The sequence below is a fragment of the Mytilus californianus genome, unplaced genomic scaffold (genome assembly GCF_021869535.1).
Source record: "Mytilus californianus isolate M0D057914Y unplaced genomic scaffold, xbMytCali1.0.p SCAF_30, whole genome shotgun sequence".
Classification (NCBI taxonomy): Eukaryota; Metazoa; Mollusca; class Bivalvia; order Mytilida; family Mytilidae; genus Mytilus; species Mytilus californianus.
In genome coordinates, this window is record NW_026262680.1 from 385,110 (window position 1) to 400,802 (window position 15,693).

Consider the following 15,693-nt stretch of genomic DNA (forward strand, 5'->3'; position numbering starts at 1 on the left):
AAGTAATTGTCTCTTTATGAAAAATTTGTGTCTAAAATCTTGAACATTCTTATAGATAAACGGAAACTGCTCACAGCAAAAATGATCAGCACTACAATATCTACAAAAATGCAAAAATGGCTGACATTAGACTCATTATTTGGGTTATTGCCTTGAAATGTTGATTTTTGTTTTACTTATTTTGAAGTTTGTGCCTAATAATAAGATAAAATCACACAATTTTTACATATAAATTAAATTCCTGCCTTTGAATTTGCCTATTTTATCAGACATCTTGTTCGATCGATTTCTGCTGTTTTATTATTCAAGAGGGCGAAATATCCCCGTACTATCTCAATGTAGAAATATTATCGAAGATCGTATATCTGTGAGCATTTTTACTGTTTACATCTTTCCAACGATAGTTTTCAAAATATTTTTGTTTAATTCAAACAATTCAAATTTATCCTTATAAGTGGAGATAACCCAGATCATCAATTTTATAATCAAGTTAACGTCAATTTGTCTGTCTGATAGCAAAAAAAAATGATAAGTTGATCCAACTGGTTTTCTTTCTATTATTATATTTTAAAAGCATTTGAAAAGAGCAATCTTCTCATATTTCATTTCAAATTTCTGTCATTAATTTTTCGTTTTTTTCACAAAATAATTGTTGTTTTCCTGTAAAATCCTTACAGAATTTGTCAATTGTTCACAACTCGTAGAGTGATAACAAGCTCAGTGACTTGTACTTATTGTATTTGTTTTTTTCATTTTTTTTAAATAGCACAATATAACCATCATCTCGGCAAAGTATAAAAAACTAGTTGTCATTTTTTGCTTAGCCTCCCATACTAGCTTAAGCCATTGATTGACTATTTATATTGGGTTTTTGCCAATAATGGACCATGTTTAACAAATTTAGTATTTTCACTTATATTTTGAAAACTTTTACAGACAGGCAGAACCTGTAAACAGCAAAAAATTATTGGCAATACAAGATTTACAATCAAGTCACGTGAATGAAACTGACTTCTTACTAATTATTGGATGTATTGCCATTAATTGACTTTTTTACTCATTTTTTGCACTTTCAAAAACAGCGTTACCTTTGAAACCCTTTTACCGATTTAATGATTTATATCCAACAATCAACATGACCGTCATGATTGAAAATAAAACATACGGATAAATTCAAATAATTGTCTAATATTGAGAAAACTGCAGCAGATAGCGAACATTTGACAAGGACCAAAAATACACTGAAATCCTAATCTTGTATTTGTCCTTTAAAATAGTCATACGATTCCTTTTTAATATTTTGAGCTGTATTGATCAATTTTAATTTACTATAATTGTTTATGGGTAAAAATCATCAGTTCGAAAACAATAATGAAAAAAACTGTTAACAGCAAAACAAGCAAATTGAGTTCTTCAAATCATTTCATTGGTCGTTTATATTTTGATGACGGCTTAAAGGAGGGTCATTTCATTTTGCTTGGAAGGTTTTGTAAAGAATTTTTATCCTGCATAATATTATGTAAATTTCACTAAGACATATTTATGCCAGATGAGCGGTTCATATTTCCTAGAAGCTCCTTGATTTAGTTGTCCTTATTCGGATTTTCCACATTATTATAATTTGTGTGAAGCAGTAGCTTCTTTATTCTACTAGATTCTGTGTTATTTTGACAGGGATATAAAAATGTATGTCTTTGTCAGTTCTTGTTTCTTAGAGACAAAATTCGAATGCATTAACCCCTTAAATTACAAGAATATCTTACTTGGTGTTTAGAAACCTGAAGAAATGTCAAATCTAAATTGTTTGTCATATGGTATAGGCTTTCATTAACCGAAATAGACATCAGGTGACGAGATATATGTTCATTTATGCCATTTGAATTTGTATAAACATTTGTTTGCAGTTTGCAATTTTAATCAATTAGATTAGATATTGGACTTCAAGTTGAGCACTGTCTATCTGAAATAAAAGAGATCCATATTGAATCACTTGATTATTCATCGTGTCTTTCAATATTTGAGACTTAATTTGTAATGTGTACCTTACACGTAATGTGCCCCTCCTCCCTTCCACCCAAGTTATGAGGAAAAACGACTAAAATTGACACTGAATAAGTTTTACGGTCACCACCACGAATTGGTTTACCAATACGATGTGTCGGTGTCTCAACTCACGAGCGACATGATTTCGATGTCTTTGATCTTTATATACCAGTATAGTCGTCTGATCAGTAATTTGACCAATTGTATCCTATTTCCGATTGTGACATTTTTACTGAGTGTGAATTCGCATGGCGGGTGATGCATGCATAACATGAGACGTATGTCGTGTCGACACACCCGGTATCACTCTTTTTTTAGTTCAAGCGATTCCTTCGGTTTTTGTTTTTTATCTTGATTTGTCTCTTCTCAATCGATTTACGAGATTTTAACATCGGTAAACTACTGTCGCCTTACGTAACTCTACTAAACGGAGCTATTAATCAAGTAGAAATCGGGAAATTATCCGAAATACTCGTAGCTGAGTATTTTAGTCTGCTGTGGATAAAAAATGACTAGTTGAGATGGTTATGTTTTTTATTTATTTTAAGCGTTTGAAATTTGATAATTATATATAAAAAAGATTAAATCAGTAAAGAATAATCTTCTATAGACTATTTTGAAGTCTATGGCGATATAAACAAGATTATAACAGTATCTATGAATATGGAATAGTTTATAAAAAAAATCCAAAATGTTTGATAAATTATTGAAATTGTCTGATTCAGTAAGCTCCAGTCTATAATTGGTTAATTGCATCTTCCACAGGCTCTTGGACAGACTGCAGCAGTGTTGACACCAGTTCTACAGTCACCCAATGTCTGTTTGGCACAGGTGGTGTGCTCCGCGGTGGCACATGTAACTACAAAGTATGAATGTAATAGTTTCAAATATTAATAATAGTATGAAAAACACTTTTTTATAATGCGGTTACCAATATTATCCATTGATTGTTTTACAAAGTATATCTACAATTTTCGGTGATATTTTGACTATGAATTAAAGGAGACGCTAGGTGCAAAAGTCAGTAAAAGAGCAACAAAACAAGAAAAAAACAATAAATCTTGGGCTCAATATACGATCTTCAACAATAGACGGTGACTGTCCAACAGGTCAAGGTCTAAATGGTCTTGAATCTTGAAAGTTGTGATCAAATTTAACAGAGTCTATCATAGATCTTCCATCCACAATAGATACCCCAAATGACAAATATATTGAATATATAACTATAGACGGTCAATGAAGACAAACTATCTGTCATCCACAATAAGTACCCCTAATGACAAAAATATTAAATATATAACTAAAGTACTATAAACTATCAGTCCAGAAAAGGTCTATACTCAATAATAAAACAAAAGATAACAAAAACACAAAGTACAAGCAAAACAATAATAAACAATACTGTGTCAATGAATGCTGAAAGCAAGCTCAAAGTACTTAATCTCCTGATATAAAATCATGCCGCTCTACACTGTAAATGTAATAATGACAGTTGGCCATAGCAGCAGATATAATTATCGATCGAATACCAAAAAACCTTAGCTTTTTCGATATTTTTTTGCACACTTACTTAGCGCTTAAAGTCAGGATGTGGTGGGGTCAAACATATTTGTGAGCGCTCAATCCTCCCTTAACCTGGAATAGTGGTGTAACATCACAATGTATGAACAAACTGTTAAAAAAATCAGTTGATAGTGGTTGCCTATTCAAAATAATCATGTTCTGTGTCCTTCCCCTTGCCTTAGCGCGTTTAATTTGTTTTAATTCACAATGAATTTAATCTTATTCGACGTTTAAGCATTCGCATATATTGGCAGAGTGATTTACAAATTTTGTGTATGATGTATGTCTTTTGGTTGTAATTCATGATCAAATTCTTCCTTTCGAACGTTATTCTTATTGCAGTTTAATTTATCAATGAAACAAATTGAATCAAAAAGGTGTATTTTTAAAGAGTCTTAAAAACTGCGAGAACTTACTCTTGAAAGACCTACCTTGTTCACAGGATTTTCCACTATAATATGGCAAACATTTGCATGTGCAAGTTTTAACATCAAGGACCCCAAAATTTTCACATGTGGTGTTTCCACAATCTGCAAATAAAATAAAGATATTTATTTATGTAGCAAGTAATGATATTTTATATACACACAAAAATATCTGACCTCAAAAATGCAATTCATGAACAACCAATGTAGAAATTGTTATTAGTGACAAGTGTAAAAAATGAGGTTATGATCGAAATGTATGAAATACTAATATAAGCAGGAACAAGCAACAAAAGTTAAATCCATATCCAGGACAAATGTCATTGGAAGTACGTCGCATTAGCTTCGTATGTTTCAGTTGTTTTTCATTCCATTTTACAAGGTTGTTAATCGTGATTGGTCATTTGTTTCAGTATGATGATGATGGATGGCTGTTTAAAGTCTAGTTATAAATGAATGCGTATCCAGGACGAGAACCTGTAAATGAGATATGAATATTAACCCTGCTTTGTATCAGACCGACGTGTTTTGCCGGATTTCTAACGTGCTAGTTCACAAGGTCCGCCAGAAGACATGCCAACCTACCCAGACACATTATTTTGATTGCTTTTACTCTTACTCCTTAATTTCGCGTGCTTAGCGGAAAAGTAGCTTTTACAAATATTACAGTCTTTGGTTCATCCCGGCCAGGGTTCGAACCCACGCCCTCCAGCTCTCCAGGTGATCATACTACCACGAGACCCCCGAGGCGGTGAGTTGTATAAGGAGACTCCGAGAATCTTGTTTCACATACACATTTATTTGGGTATTCTTATACCCGTCCGGAGAACACCAGAGGAATAGTTTAAACTTACAATTTCGATATTTCTTATATTTACCCCGAATATGATTTTTTCGCAATTTTCATGGCGATTTGCATACATTTATTCCACACTACACAATAGTTTACGAGTTTGCCCCAGAAAAAAAATGAATTAACGAACGAATAGTTGATGGAAAAAGCGAAAACTTTATGGTTCCCGTATCTTCTCTACTACACGAAAATAACAACACAAACATATAGCTTACCACAAAGACCATTGTCACAATGATCAGGACATTCTCCGCACAGAGCACCAGCTGTATAAGGTCTTTGGATATCTTCATAGTATTGACTTGAATTGTAAATAAGAACATACATCAACTGTTATTTTTTTTTTCCTGGATTTGAGTTCTGAACCAATATTAACCGTTGGTCGTGTTTGGTTTTTATTTTTTTTTTTGCATTGTGCATGACTTTTTTTTTAATGTTCAAATTTTGTAGCAGCCGATGTCAAAGAGTAAGAAGGCATTTTATTTCAGTGTCAACAGATGCGTTGCATGCTTGTTTTCGATGACTGCTGGTGTTCGTTGGTGCGGTGTTGTTCATCATTGTTTTAAGTGTTCCTTTTTTTTATCTGTGGCAACACAATAAAAAAATGAATGCTTAATTTAAGTTAATTGAATCACTAGTATACTGTTCCCTACTGAGACTTTTGTTCTTCCGCTGGCCAAGGAAGAAAAGATGAAAGTAAAGTAGATACTAGAAATCAATATATATTTATGTCCCCTCACATGTATAATACTGGTTTCTAAACGTATGTGAATTAGATATCGCTTATTATTACAATTGTCATGATGATTGACCGAAAGAATAGCCAAATGGAAATGTCGTAATTTTGTTACACGTTCCAGGTTAGGCCATCCAAATTAACACATTTTTCGTATAATTATTCATTTATTACGCTCCGTTTAATGTAATACGAGAACAATATCTTCATGCGGGAAATAGATAAAATTCCACAACCATAAGAAAATGTGATTGTCCTTCCTCCTGTTGTTGAAGATCGCACTGCTTCTCATTAGATTATCCTTCTATCTTTCTATTTTTATGGTATGTGGTTGCTGTCGTATTTGTTTATAACCATACCTCTTTTCAATGAGAACAATAAATCAACACATCATCAACTGGACCGCGTTCGTGTCGTCTGTCATTTCACGTATAGGCTGAAAGTCTTTGCATAGTTCAAAGCCACCATGATAATAACTATGATTGCTTCAAATTGTTTTCGCTTTTTTCATCCTACCCCCACCCCCTTCTGATTACTTTCGGCCTTAGTCGGGTACGCTGACAACCCGAAGATAAATAAAATCGACAGGGGCCTTCGATACCGACAGAAGCCATACCAAAAAGTCCACTCATCAAGCAACTTACCCATAAGCATAATTGCACACCATTGATGATTTATCTGCACGGCCTACACACTCTGCATACCCACATCCTACTTTTGTGATGTGCCAACTTGCCAACTGAATGATATAAAATAGTAAGATAATAGCTGTATTTGGATCAAACAAATTTATTTGAAAATGTAAATAGAAAAAATATAATAAAGTTGAGAATCAAAAAGATAATTGTAAAGTTATATAGACGGTAACAGTTAATTTGCTTCTTTTAATAGGTTCGTATAACTATGAGGTAAAAGGTGACCTTACAATAAGTCTAGAACTATGAACATGAACTTTTGCTAGTGAAAAACTTTGGTGAACTAGTGCTTGAATAGCTGACTTTCTACCAGTATCAAGCTAATTGTAATTGAAGTGATAAAAATTTAATGTTTGTCACTCATTGACCTTTTGTTTCTTGTTTTCCCTTTTTAAGACCGGCCTCATCAAGATGTGTGTAAGATAACTTTGCAAGAAATGACATTACATACTAATATTCAATTGAATGGGGTCAAATAATTCGGGTGGACTTCAAAGACCACCTCAGTAAACAAACTAGCCGAAAAAGATTTAAAAGAATGGCGCATATTTGAACGACACGCTTCTATCTGCAATCAGCTACCTAACTTCTAATGACATATCTAAACTCCTCAAAATTTTGTGAATAATTTCAGTATTCAGATTTCATCATGCAGTTAAAGTTGTGTATAACTCACGGGGCCAATTCTCTACAAATAGCTACCCAAGCATCGTCAACCTTGTTTGCAATCAAAGACCTTGAGCGGTGTGCTGACTATGTAGAGGACTGGTGTATACTAAAGTTTTAAATTCCTTGTTAATGAAAAACATTGCCAAAGAATTAATATTACAAAATTAGTAAAATGTGTGTACAACCGCTTAAACAAATCAGTTTTATATTATTAAATAGATCATTACTGAATAGGATTAAAATTCATGTATTTATAATCAATATAGGCAATATCAACAAATCATGAATTATATCTGGAAATAAAAAGTAACAAATGCTTTAACAAAAGACCGAAATTCTCGCCGTACAGTGCAGAAAAATACAAACGCTTAGACAATCTCCGGCACAATACTGCGTGTGCTAAAGGGTTCTTTTCGTGCAACGTGTTTGCAATTTTGATTTCGTGTATGTTTGTGCTTTAACTTAGCTTATCACTGAACGTGTTTAGTTCTTATTGGTAAAAAAGAAACTCGTCAGCAATATTTTTGTCCATTGAGAGGCTGATCTTTTATTTCCTGTTTTCCCTTTTTAAGACCGGTCTCATCAAGATTCGTGTACGATAACTTTGCTAGAAATTACATTACATACTAATATACAATTGAAAGGGGCCAAATAATTTGGGTGGAATTCATAGATCAACTCTGTAAACAAACCGAAAGCAAGAAAATGAAGTAACACATAAAGAAAGTGTCGCAGAAATAAATACACCATATCTGAAACATTGTAAGAACAAACACATCAAGCACAGGAAAATTTTTTACGGCCTCCGCACATTAATTGTCTTTTTCACAAACTTCTACGACATTCAGTGTATATATTCTGTAGCAGTACAAACATTATTTTGAATATTCTGATATCGTCAACATTTTAATCGTAAAGCAACCTGTGTAAAATGTCCAATGTCAGTCCATCGCAGAGTCTTTGTTCCAAAACCATATGCAAAGTTGACCTTCTCGTCAAACCATTGTTTTACGCATTCGTCCCATGATTTACTTCCAATACACATGTTTTGTCCTACGTATATACCAGGCATAGCTGAAAGCCAAAGAATATTCTGTTTATTTAGATAAATATTTATACCAAGCGAAGCGTAGCGTAGCGTAGTATGAAAATAGAATAGGTTCATGTATGTATTAGATACACCAACGAGGGCGTTAGTCCGATTGGATTTATCTAATCTACACCAAGATATTGAAGTTAGATTTCAATAATTTATGAGGGGTTTTCAGCAGTTTCACCTTTTCTATGGTAAAACATGATAAATGCATGATATCCAATTACATTTAATGACATCGTAACTTGTAAACTTTGATAAACATTATTTCATTAGTTATGTTCCGATTTCCGAATCAAACAACATTGAGACTAGAAGCTTGATCAATCAATGCTTCCGAAGGGGATAGACATATCTTTTTCCTGTACATGTCGTCCTCAAATTTTCTAAACCTGTAATAATCCAAATCTCCTATAAGAACTTTAAACGTTCAGTAAAACATGTTATTAAAATTTTGGAAGCACATCTGTACTATTCAAATCATAGGGCTTGTATTTTGAATTTTGTAGCCTTATTATTCAATAAAAGAAAAATAGCATAAATGATGCAATGTTACCAATATTTCAATATGTTATGACATGTTATGATGGTTTTAATCAGCGAAGTTCCCAAAGCTTTATCTGCATTAGTATAATATCATATTTTCATGCATTTGAATGACCAACACCAAAAACATTCAATAAGTCGTATGCAAATGGGGTTACTACAGTATATAATGTTATCAGCCTAGATTAGAGGTTAAAATCTTCCTCCATATACCCATTATCAAAAGAAAGTATAGATGTAAATCGATAGACTGTTTCGAAAATAGTAAATAATACTTATAAATCAAAATACGTGTTTTACTTACATGATGGTCGTCTATTAACAAGCTTGTCATGTCCAAACTCGCACTGTTCAGCATGCTGTTGGGCAGTTTTTGCGAGATCATTGTCCCAGAACTGAAAAACAGTATCACGTAGGCTGTTTATAATATATATAATAACATACAGTGATTCCATGACACAAAAATATTGTAATAAATCATATCTTTCTGGGTTTTTTTAAATAACGTCATGAGTAGTTTTTGTGTTTAAAAGGAATATTTTGAAGATATAAACCTGAAGTTGGATGTTGAAATTATAAGCAGCTACGTGAATTGATAAAGTGCTGTGGCATACGCGTTGAAGTCGTATGATGAATACATAGTAGTGTAATACGTGAAGCTGATATTCCTGCAATATTAGGAAAAGTATAAGTGGTGATAAATTTCAATTATATATTTATCTATCAACATAAACAAACAACCAATCCAAAACCAAACAACAAAACATTAAACAGTATGATAAACGATGTGGCAAGTCCTCTTTGAAAATCAATGTTTCTATAGTTGCTAGCCAGATATTGTTTCCTTCTTAACTTGCCAGATCCAGAATTTTGATCATATGGAAATAATCAAATGCAAATGGAAGCTGTTCAGATCAAATAGTCGTTAATGATAGGCAAGAGTTCACATGTCAGACTCTAAATTGCTCCTGATTTGAAATAAGTTCCGAATGACTTCAACAGAAAAGATCGAAAAACTGCCTGTACACAAATTCCTACAGCACAAAACAAATTAACGAAAAATTACAACCACTGACGAGATTTCTGACTTTGTGCTGAACCATTAACATATACACATAATGAGTAATTCATCTGATAAGGATTTTGTCTTTGATTTCACGACGCGAGTCAAGATAGATCTGATTTGTTCACATTAGTGATATGAATTCTGGACCCTCCATCAAATACCTAATCAGGTTTAGTGACATTGAAAAAATAATTTGTTTTACCTCCGATTCAAAATATCGTGGCATTAAAGAATCGCGTATACTTTTAATTTTGTCAGGGAAAAGTATCTAATTGTTATTTTTTACAAACCAGTTTCATCATATTGGTAGCATTGTGCCCGATCATACGCCTATATTTGTTGTGAATGTCGACAATTGGTTGCCTCTCTGCTTGTGAGATGCCAGCATTAGCTACTTGATATGGCTGAAAAGTAAGGATGATTAACACTATGCGTATAAACTAATGAACCGAGAAGAAATACATTGGTGGCTTCGATGAATTCAAAAGTACGTGTATTTTGTTCCAACCTCAAACGTGATTATTTTTTTTTTTTGAAATTCAGCAATTATTTCTTAAATTTTATTAGTCTAAATTAATTCTAGATAACTAATTACAAAATAAAATCCGTGCTATTGTATAAGTCGGTAGCTTTTCATGTTAAAAATTGAAATGTACTTCATTTTTAAATTTCTTAGATGTTAACCCATTTTATGCATTTCAACTATTTGCTTAGTCTGCTTTTTATTTTTGTGTTATTCGTCGGTCATATCTATTTTGATAGGACCTCGTCATATATTTTTGAGAGAGTGAAATCCATTGCTAAACTATCGAAATAATCTGCACAATCGCAGATGACGTTTCCATTAATTCTAATAATTTATATAACAGTAACGATTAAGCAATTATAATGTAAGTATACAAATGCGACACAGTTATTTCTTCAGTATAATACTCCTGTGGGATCAGCAAATACTACCGGAATGTGCATAATCCTGATCGGGTTTTCTGTCACGATTTTATAAGATTGATATAAAAAAAAATATGTTGCAAACGGATTTAGTAAGTGAAAATTTCCCTTTATTTCTTGAATTGAATTTTTTTTTAATTGACTTTAAATTTGATACGTGTCAGTTTTATTACCTGAAAGCCTTGAGCATGTCCACCTGAAAATAAAATGTTTACGCATTAAAAATATTTAATGAGTTTACTTCGTACATTTGTATTTCAATTACCTCTAAAATACTGGATCAATACAAATTACGATCACCGATAAATTACGATCACCGATGAAGTAAGGGGGCGACAATTAGATTTTCTGGGGGAGGGGGACCCGGGATTTCGAAAATGAATAACTTGGCCTGGTAAGAACTGAAAAAATTTAGCTTTGCACAAGACAGGAGAAACGAATATTCTGCAGAACAAAATTCAGGAAACAAATGTGTTCAAAAATTAAAATAAATTTTCGAACGGTAAAATAAAAAATAAACATGCGTAGCAACAGATGAAAATAAGTGCTCAATCAGGAATAAATCTCCCCACCCCACCTTATTATGGTCGTCCCCTGATGTAAAAACGCTGTTCATTTCTAAGATTCTTAATTTCCTTTACATCATGTGAAATTATTATTGCGATGGCTGAACCCTTGCCATAAATAATTTTCAATTACATGTAGTCGTTTTCCTTAATTCAAAAAAACCAATCCTCACTTTGAAAAAAATTGGAATTGGTATACACAGAATTAGATACCTGCTTTTGTTGCAACTGGTATATCCGTAACCCAATCTTTGTGTAGTAAAGGATCACCAATGCTGGCGGACAAAACAAGAGAGATAACTGCAGAGGCAGCAACAGTCTTGAACATCATGGTCGATCGTCTGATGAGAATAAATATAATAAATCCTAGTGATCTCTATATATAATAACGGTATGGAACAACTCAAATGACATGTTTACCTTAGTTGCATAGTGGGTGTATGCAAACATCGTACCATTTTAAGTAAACTTTATCAAACTTTATTTATTTTTTCAATAGAATTTGATACAATAAATTGATTGTGTGTTTGTGTGATGGTTGCCATTGACCGTCAAAGTCATTTCTTTCTCACTATTTAAGTTTGCTTTTTTCTTTTTGATAATCTTTAGGTAATTTTTAATTTTCAATGTCATCTTATCGTAAACTTTCATTTTTATTTTAAGTTGTATGCCAATATGTGCCCAACGCCTGTCATTTGGGTACATTTATCAAACTTTTAGTAGTTTTTAAAAGTCCTGTCAACTGCAATTTATGTTTTAATTAAAATTGAAAATTAGAATTAATGTATGTGTCATCATACAGATTTGTTTTATTTATTTGTTTGTTAGAAGCAAAATATGATTTGGTACTTTCATCTTGGATACTCATAAATGTGTACATATAAATATACAATATATTCTAGACTAAATAAAATTGAGAATGGAAATGGGGAATATGTCAAAGAGACAACAACTATATATAAATAAGATGTGGTATCCAAGTCACAATGCATAAAAAGTTAACAATTGTAAGTCTAAGTACGGTCTTCAACACGGAGCCTTGGCTCACACCGAACAACAAGCTCTAAATGACACCAAAATGACTAGTGTAAAACAATTCAAACAGGAAAACCAACGGTCTGATTTATATTAAAAAAAAATGAGAAACGAGAAACACTTATCAATCACACCAACAAACGACAACCACTGAACAACAGGCTCCTAACTTAGGACATGTGCAAACAAATGCAGCGGGTTTAAACATTTTAATAGGCGCCAACCTTCATCCTAACCTGAGACAGTAGTGTAACATTACGACATAAAAAGACACACTATAAAATATCAATTGAAATGGCTTAACTCTATCAAAAAGACATTTAAACAAAAACAAGTAAACTTACACTGAACGAATAAGTTTGATCTACGACACAATACAAATACAATATTAATAAAAAAGATGCAGGAACAGTGTCAAAAAGACAACTCTAACCTGGGACAAAATGGCGTTAAATAAAACAACGTACTCAGGTAAGTTTAAATATAATAATTGTGTTGTTAGGAGTACGGAAGTAAACATTGTTTACAAAATTAATAAATTTTTTGTTCACAGTACGAGTACAGAAGTGAAAATTTATCGTCATACTAAATACTTATCGAAGGTGGTACAAAATAGTGAGACGAGATAAAACACAAAATAAGTAAACATTGAATTACAGAAATGCATAACAAATTGTGTCAACAGGTCAAATTAACACGAATTAACAAGATGAAAGGTCTTCAACACGGAGCCTTGGCTCACACCGAACAACAAGCTCTAAATGACAAAATTCTAATTGAGAATGGAAATGGGGAATATGTCAAAGAGACAATTAACAAGATGAAAGCATTTAGAGCTTGTTGTTCGGTGTGAGCCAAGGCTCCGTGTTGAAGACCGTACTTAGACTTACAATTGTTAACTTTTTATGCATTGTGACTTGGATACCACATCTTATTTATATATAGTTGTTGTCTCTTTGACATATTCCCCATTTCCATTCTCAATTAGAATTTTGTCATTTAGAGCTTGTTGTTCGGTGTGAGCCAAGGCTCCGTGTTGAAGACCGTACTTAGACTTACAATTGTTAACTTTTTATGCATTGTGACTTGGATACCACATCTTATTTATATATAGTTGTTGTCTCTTTGACATATTCCCCATTTCCATTCTCAATTTTATTTAGTCTAGAATATATTGTATATTTATATGTACACATTTATGAGTATCCAAGATGAAAGTACCATTGATTTGAGAGTACCCGCAGGTACTGAAAGCTAATTAAAAGCCAAAAAAAGTTTTGAATTCGTCCATGTATTCCATACGTCGATATGATACGGGTAGACAGATTGTGATTCTTGTTCATTCGACAGTAATTTTCCTTTCTACAATCTGTTTAAAAAAAGACCCTGTACCCACTCTTTGCTTATAAGGATTTCAATCAGATTGTTCTTTCCGTTTTCAACTTTATTTTGTCAATTATTGATAATTGATCATAATTACAAAGTAATTTTTATTAAAATAGAATGATATAACTGATAAATATACTATCATGGTAACATTAAAACATGTGCTTCGTACATGTACTTTTGTCATCGAATTTACATGATACGGTAAAGCTAAAAAGTAAACAAATTGCTGCCTAACTCCGGGTATGCGTATAGACCTTATTGTCAAACTTCATATTACCAGCTATAGGTACTGCAGATGCAATAGGTCACACAGATCAAAATTTTCAGGACACGATTGCTCTGATAATCGGAAAAGCAGACAAAGATTTACTGTTCACGTTAGAATAATTCTTGTATGGTTTGCATATCTACAAATACTTGAATCGGATTGGTCTGTTAGAATTTTTATCCTTGGTTTACACTTCGCAAGACCTTTGGCAACCATATCACTGTGATATATTTATGCGCTATACACATGCATGAAATCCAGGGTTTCCGAACAAATTGAATTAGATAAACAAATACATGTTACTGTTATTTCTTCTTTTAACACATTACAAAAAGAAAAAAAGCATTAAAGCTTGGAAAATGTAGGAAATCAAAATAAAATAAAACTCCGCGAAATATCATGAATGATCATGGCATGGTGTGTTAACGTCACTTACGTTACTTGTAAGCTTCAGATTCGGATAATATCTCATTAAAATAAAGTTTTTGAGGTCGGTGTTGTTTCATTTTAGATTATATTGCATTAATCGAACATTTGTGGATTTCAGGAAGTCAATATTGCGGCCTACTCCTTAGTTACGACATGTCTATTGTGCATTTGGTTGTAAAAAGTAGCCAATGAACAACAAATTGTTAATTAAAACTATGCTTGCGAATGTTTGGCATAAGAATGATAACCATTAAACACATTTTTTTCTAGAGGTTATTGATGTGTAAACTAGGTAGCTTACTCACAAACTTAACATAATGATATTTTCATGCCGTGTCTTAAAAATTTTTAGAATTGGACATCCAAACAGGACTTCAGCACTTACTAGTAATTCAACTTAAAACTATTACATTGATGGAAAAAATTTCATGCGCAGCTTTTATTGAAAGACTTGTTTGTCTTTTCGTCTTTTCGTTTTATGTTATGGGTTGTTAGTTTCTCTTTGATTTACAAAATGTATGAGTTTGGTATCTTCCGCCTCTTTTTTAACAGTGTGCTGTAATCTTCATCGGCTCGAATCAAAACATTTATTTCATTTAAAAAGAATTTACTTGAGATTAAAACGGTAAAATTTTAACTGAGTACCCTAACAGTCATGATTCATGAGGAAATTTTGAAGTTGGTTTACGTCAATAAGACAGCAACCCAACGACGAACGTAATGTGCTGTTGTTATTCTTATATTTTATCATTGTTCTTTTAAAATTCCTTTTAATTGAATTTAAGTTCCGTTTCTTTGTTTTTGTTTTCTAATGTCATTGGCGTTCATTTTTCTGTCGACTGCGATCACGGCACAGTCGTGGTTCGTAAAAAGTAAGCAAAAGAGTTTAACAGACAAACATAAAAGAAAAAGTAACTGGAAAAAAACAATAAGATGTTGAACTGTACAAAATTATTTTGGGAACAATTAAAACCCATTTTCAGGGTGACTTTTAATAAATGTGAATACATTCCTCGAACAGAACATTAAATCATGTTATAGGTTTTCTTCTCTTCGTCCATCTTAACAAGAATGAAATACTGCAATGGAATAAAAGAAGGATATATGGTGTACCATTTCATGACAAAAATTCCCTAAACGTATTTGACAAAATCCAAAGCAAAGAAAAAGTGTTATAATTGATGTTCTTCATCTCAAAGAAGTCATCAATGAAGTCATCAAACACGAGACAAAAAACTCAATGCTGATCTGAAATTCAAGACGGCTCTTATCACCGCCTTATTGCTAGCAAGCGGGAATTCACAAATTATGTACAGTATAATACGTGTCTACAGGAGGACCCCTCTAAGTTTGATAACAAGATGCGACC

The 15,693-nt window shown here is 32.6% G+C and overlaps 1 protein-coding gene across 1 annotated transcript; it reads right to left on the minus strand.

Moving 5' to 3' along the window:
• Positions 1-1,940: 1,940 nt before the first annotated feature.
• On the minus strand, positions 1,941-11,836 carry LOC127736424 (cysteine-rich venom protein TEL1-like). Its single transcript, XM_052246968.1, has 9 exons — positions 11,776-11,836; positions 10,811-10,833; positions 9,980-10,093; positions 8,928-9,018; positions 7,907-8,058; positions 6,265-6,359; positions 5,100-5,185; positions 4,038-4,136; positions 1,941-1,960 (listed from the first exon to the last, which is right to left on the minus strand). The coding sequence occupies exons 1-9, from the start codon at positions 11,834-11,836 to the stop codon at positions 1,941-1,943; spliced, it is 741 nt and encodes a 246-aa protein (XP_052102928.1).
• Positions 11,837-15,693: the final 3,857 nt, after the last annotated feature.

Bases quoted from the DNA above. Each gene is read 5' to 3' on its own strand.
- LOC127736424 (XM_052246968.1), bottom strand. From the start codon at position 11,836: ATGACATTGAAAATTAAAAATTACCTAAAGATTATCAAAAAGAAAAAA. The intron at 9,019-9,979 runs GTTTGTAAAAAA...ACTGTTTTTCAG, and splicing joins CTACCAATATGATGAAACTG to TTCTGGGACAATGATCTCGC. The intron at 4,137-5,099 runs GTAAGCTATATG...TTTTATTTGCAG, and splicing joins TTGTGACAATGGTCTTTGTG to ATTGTGGAAACACCACATGT.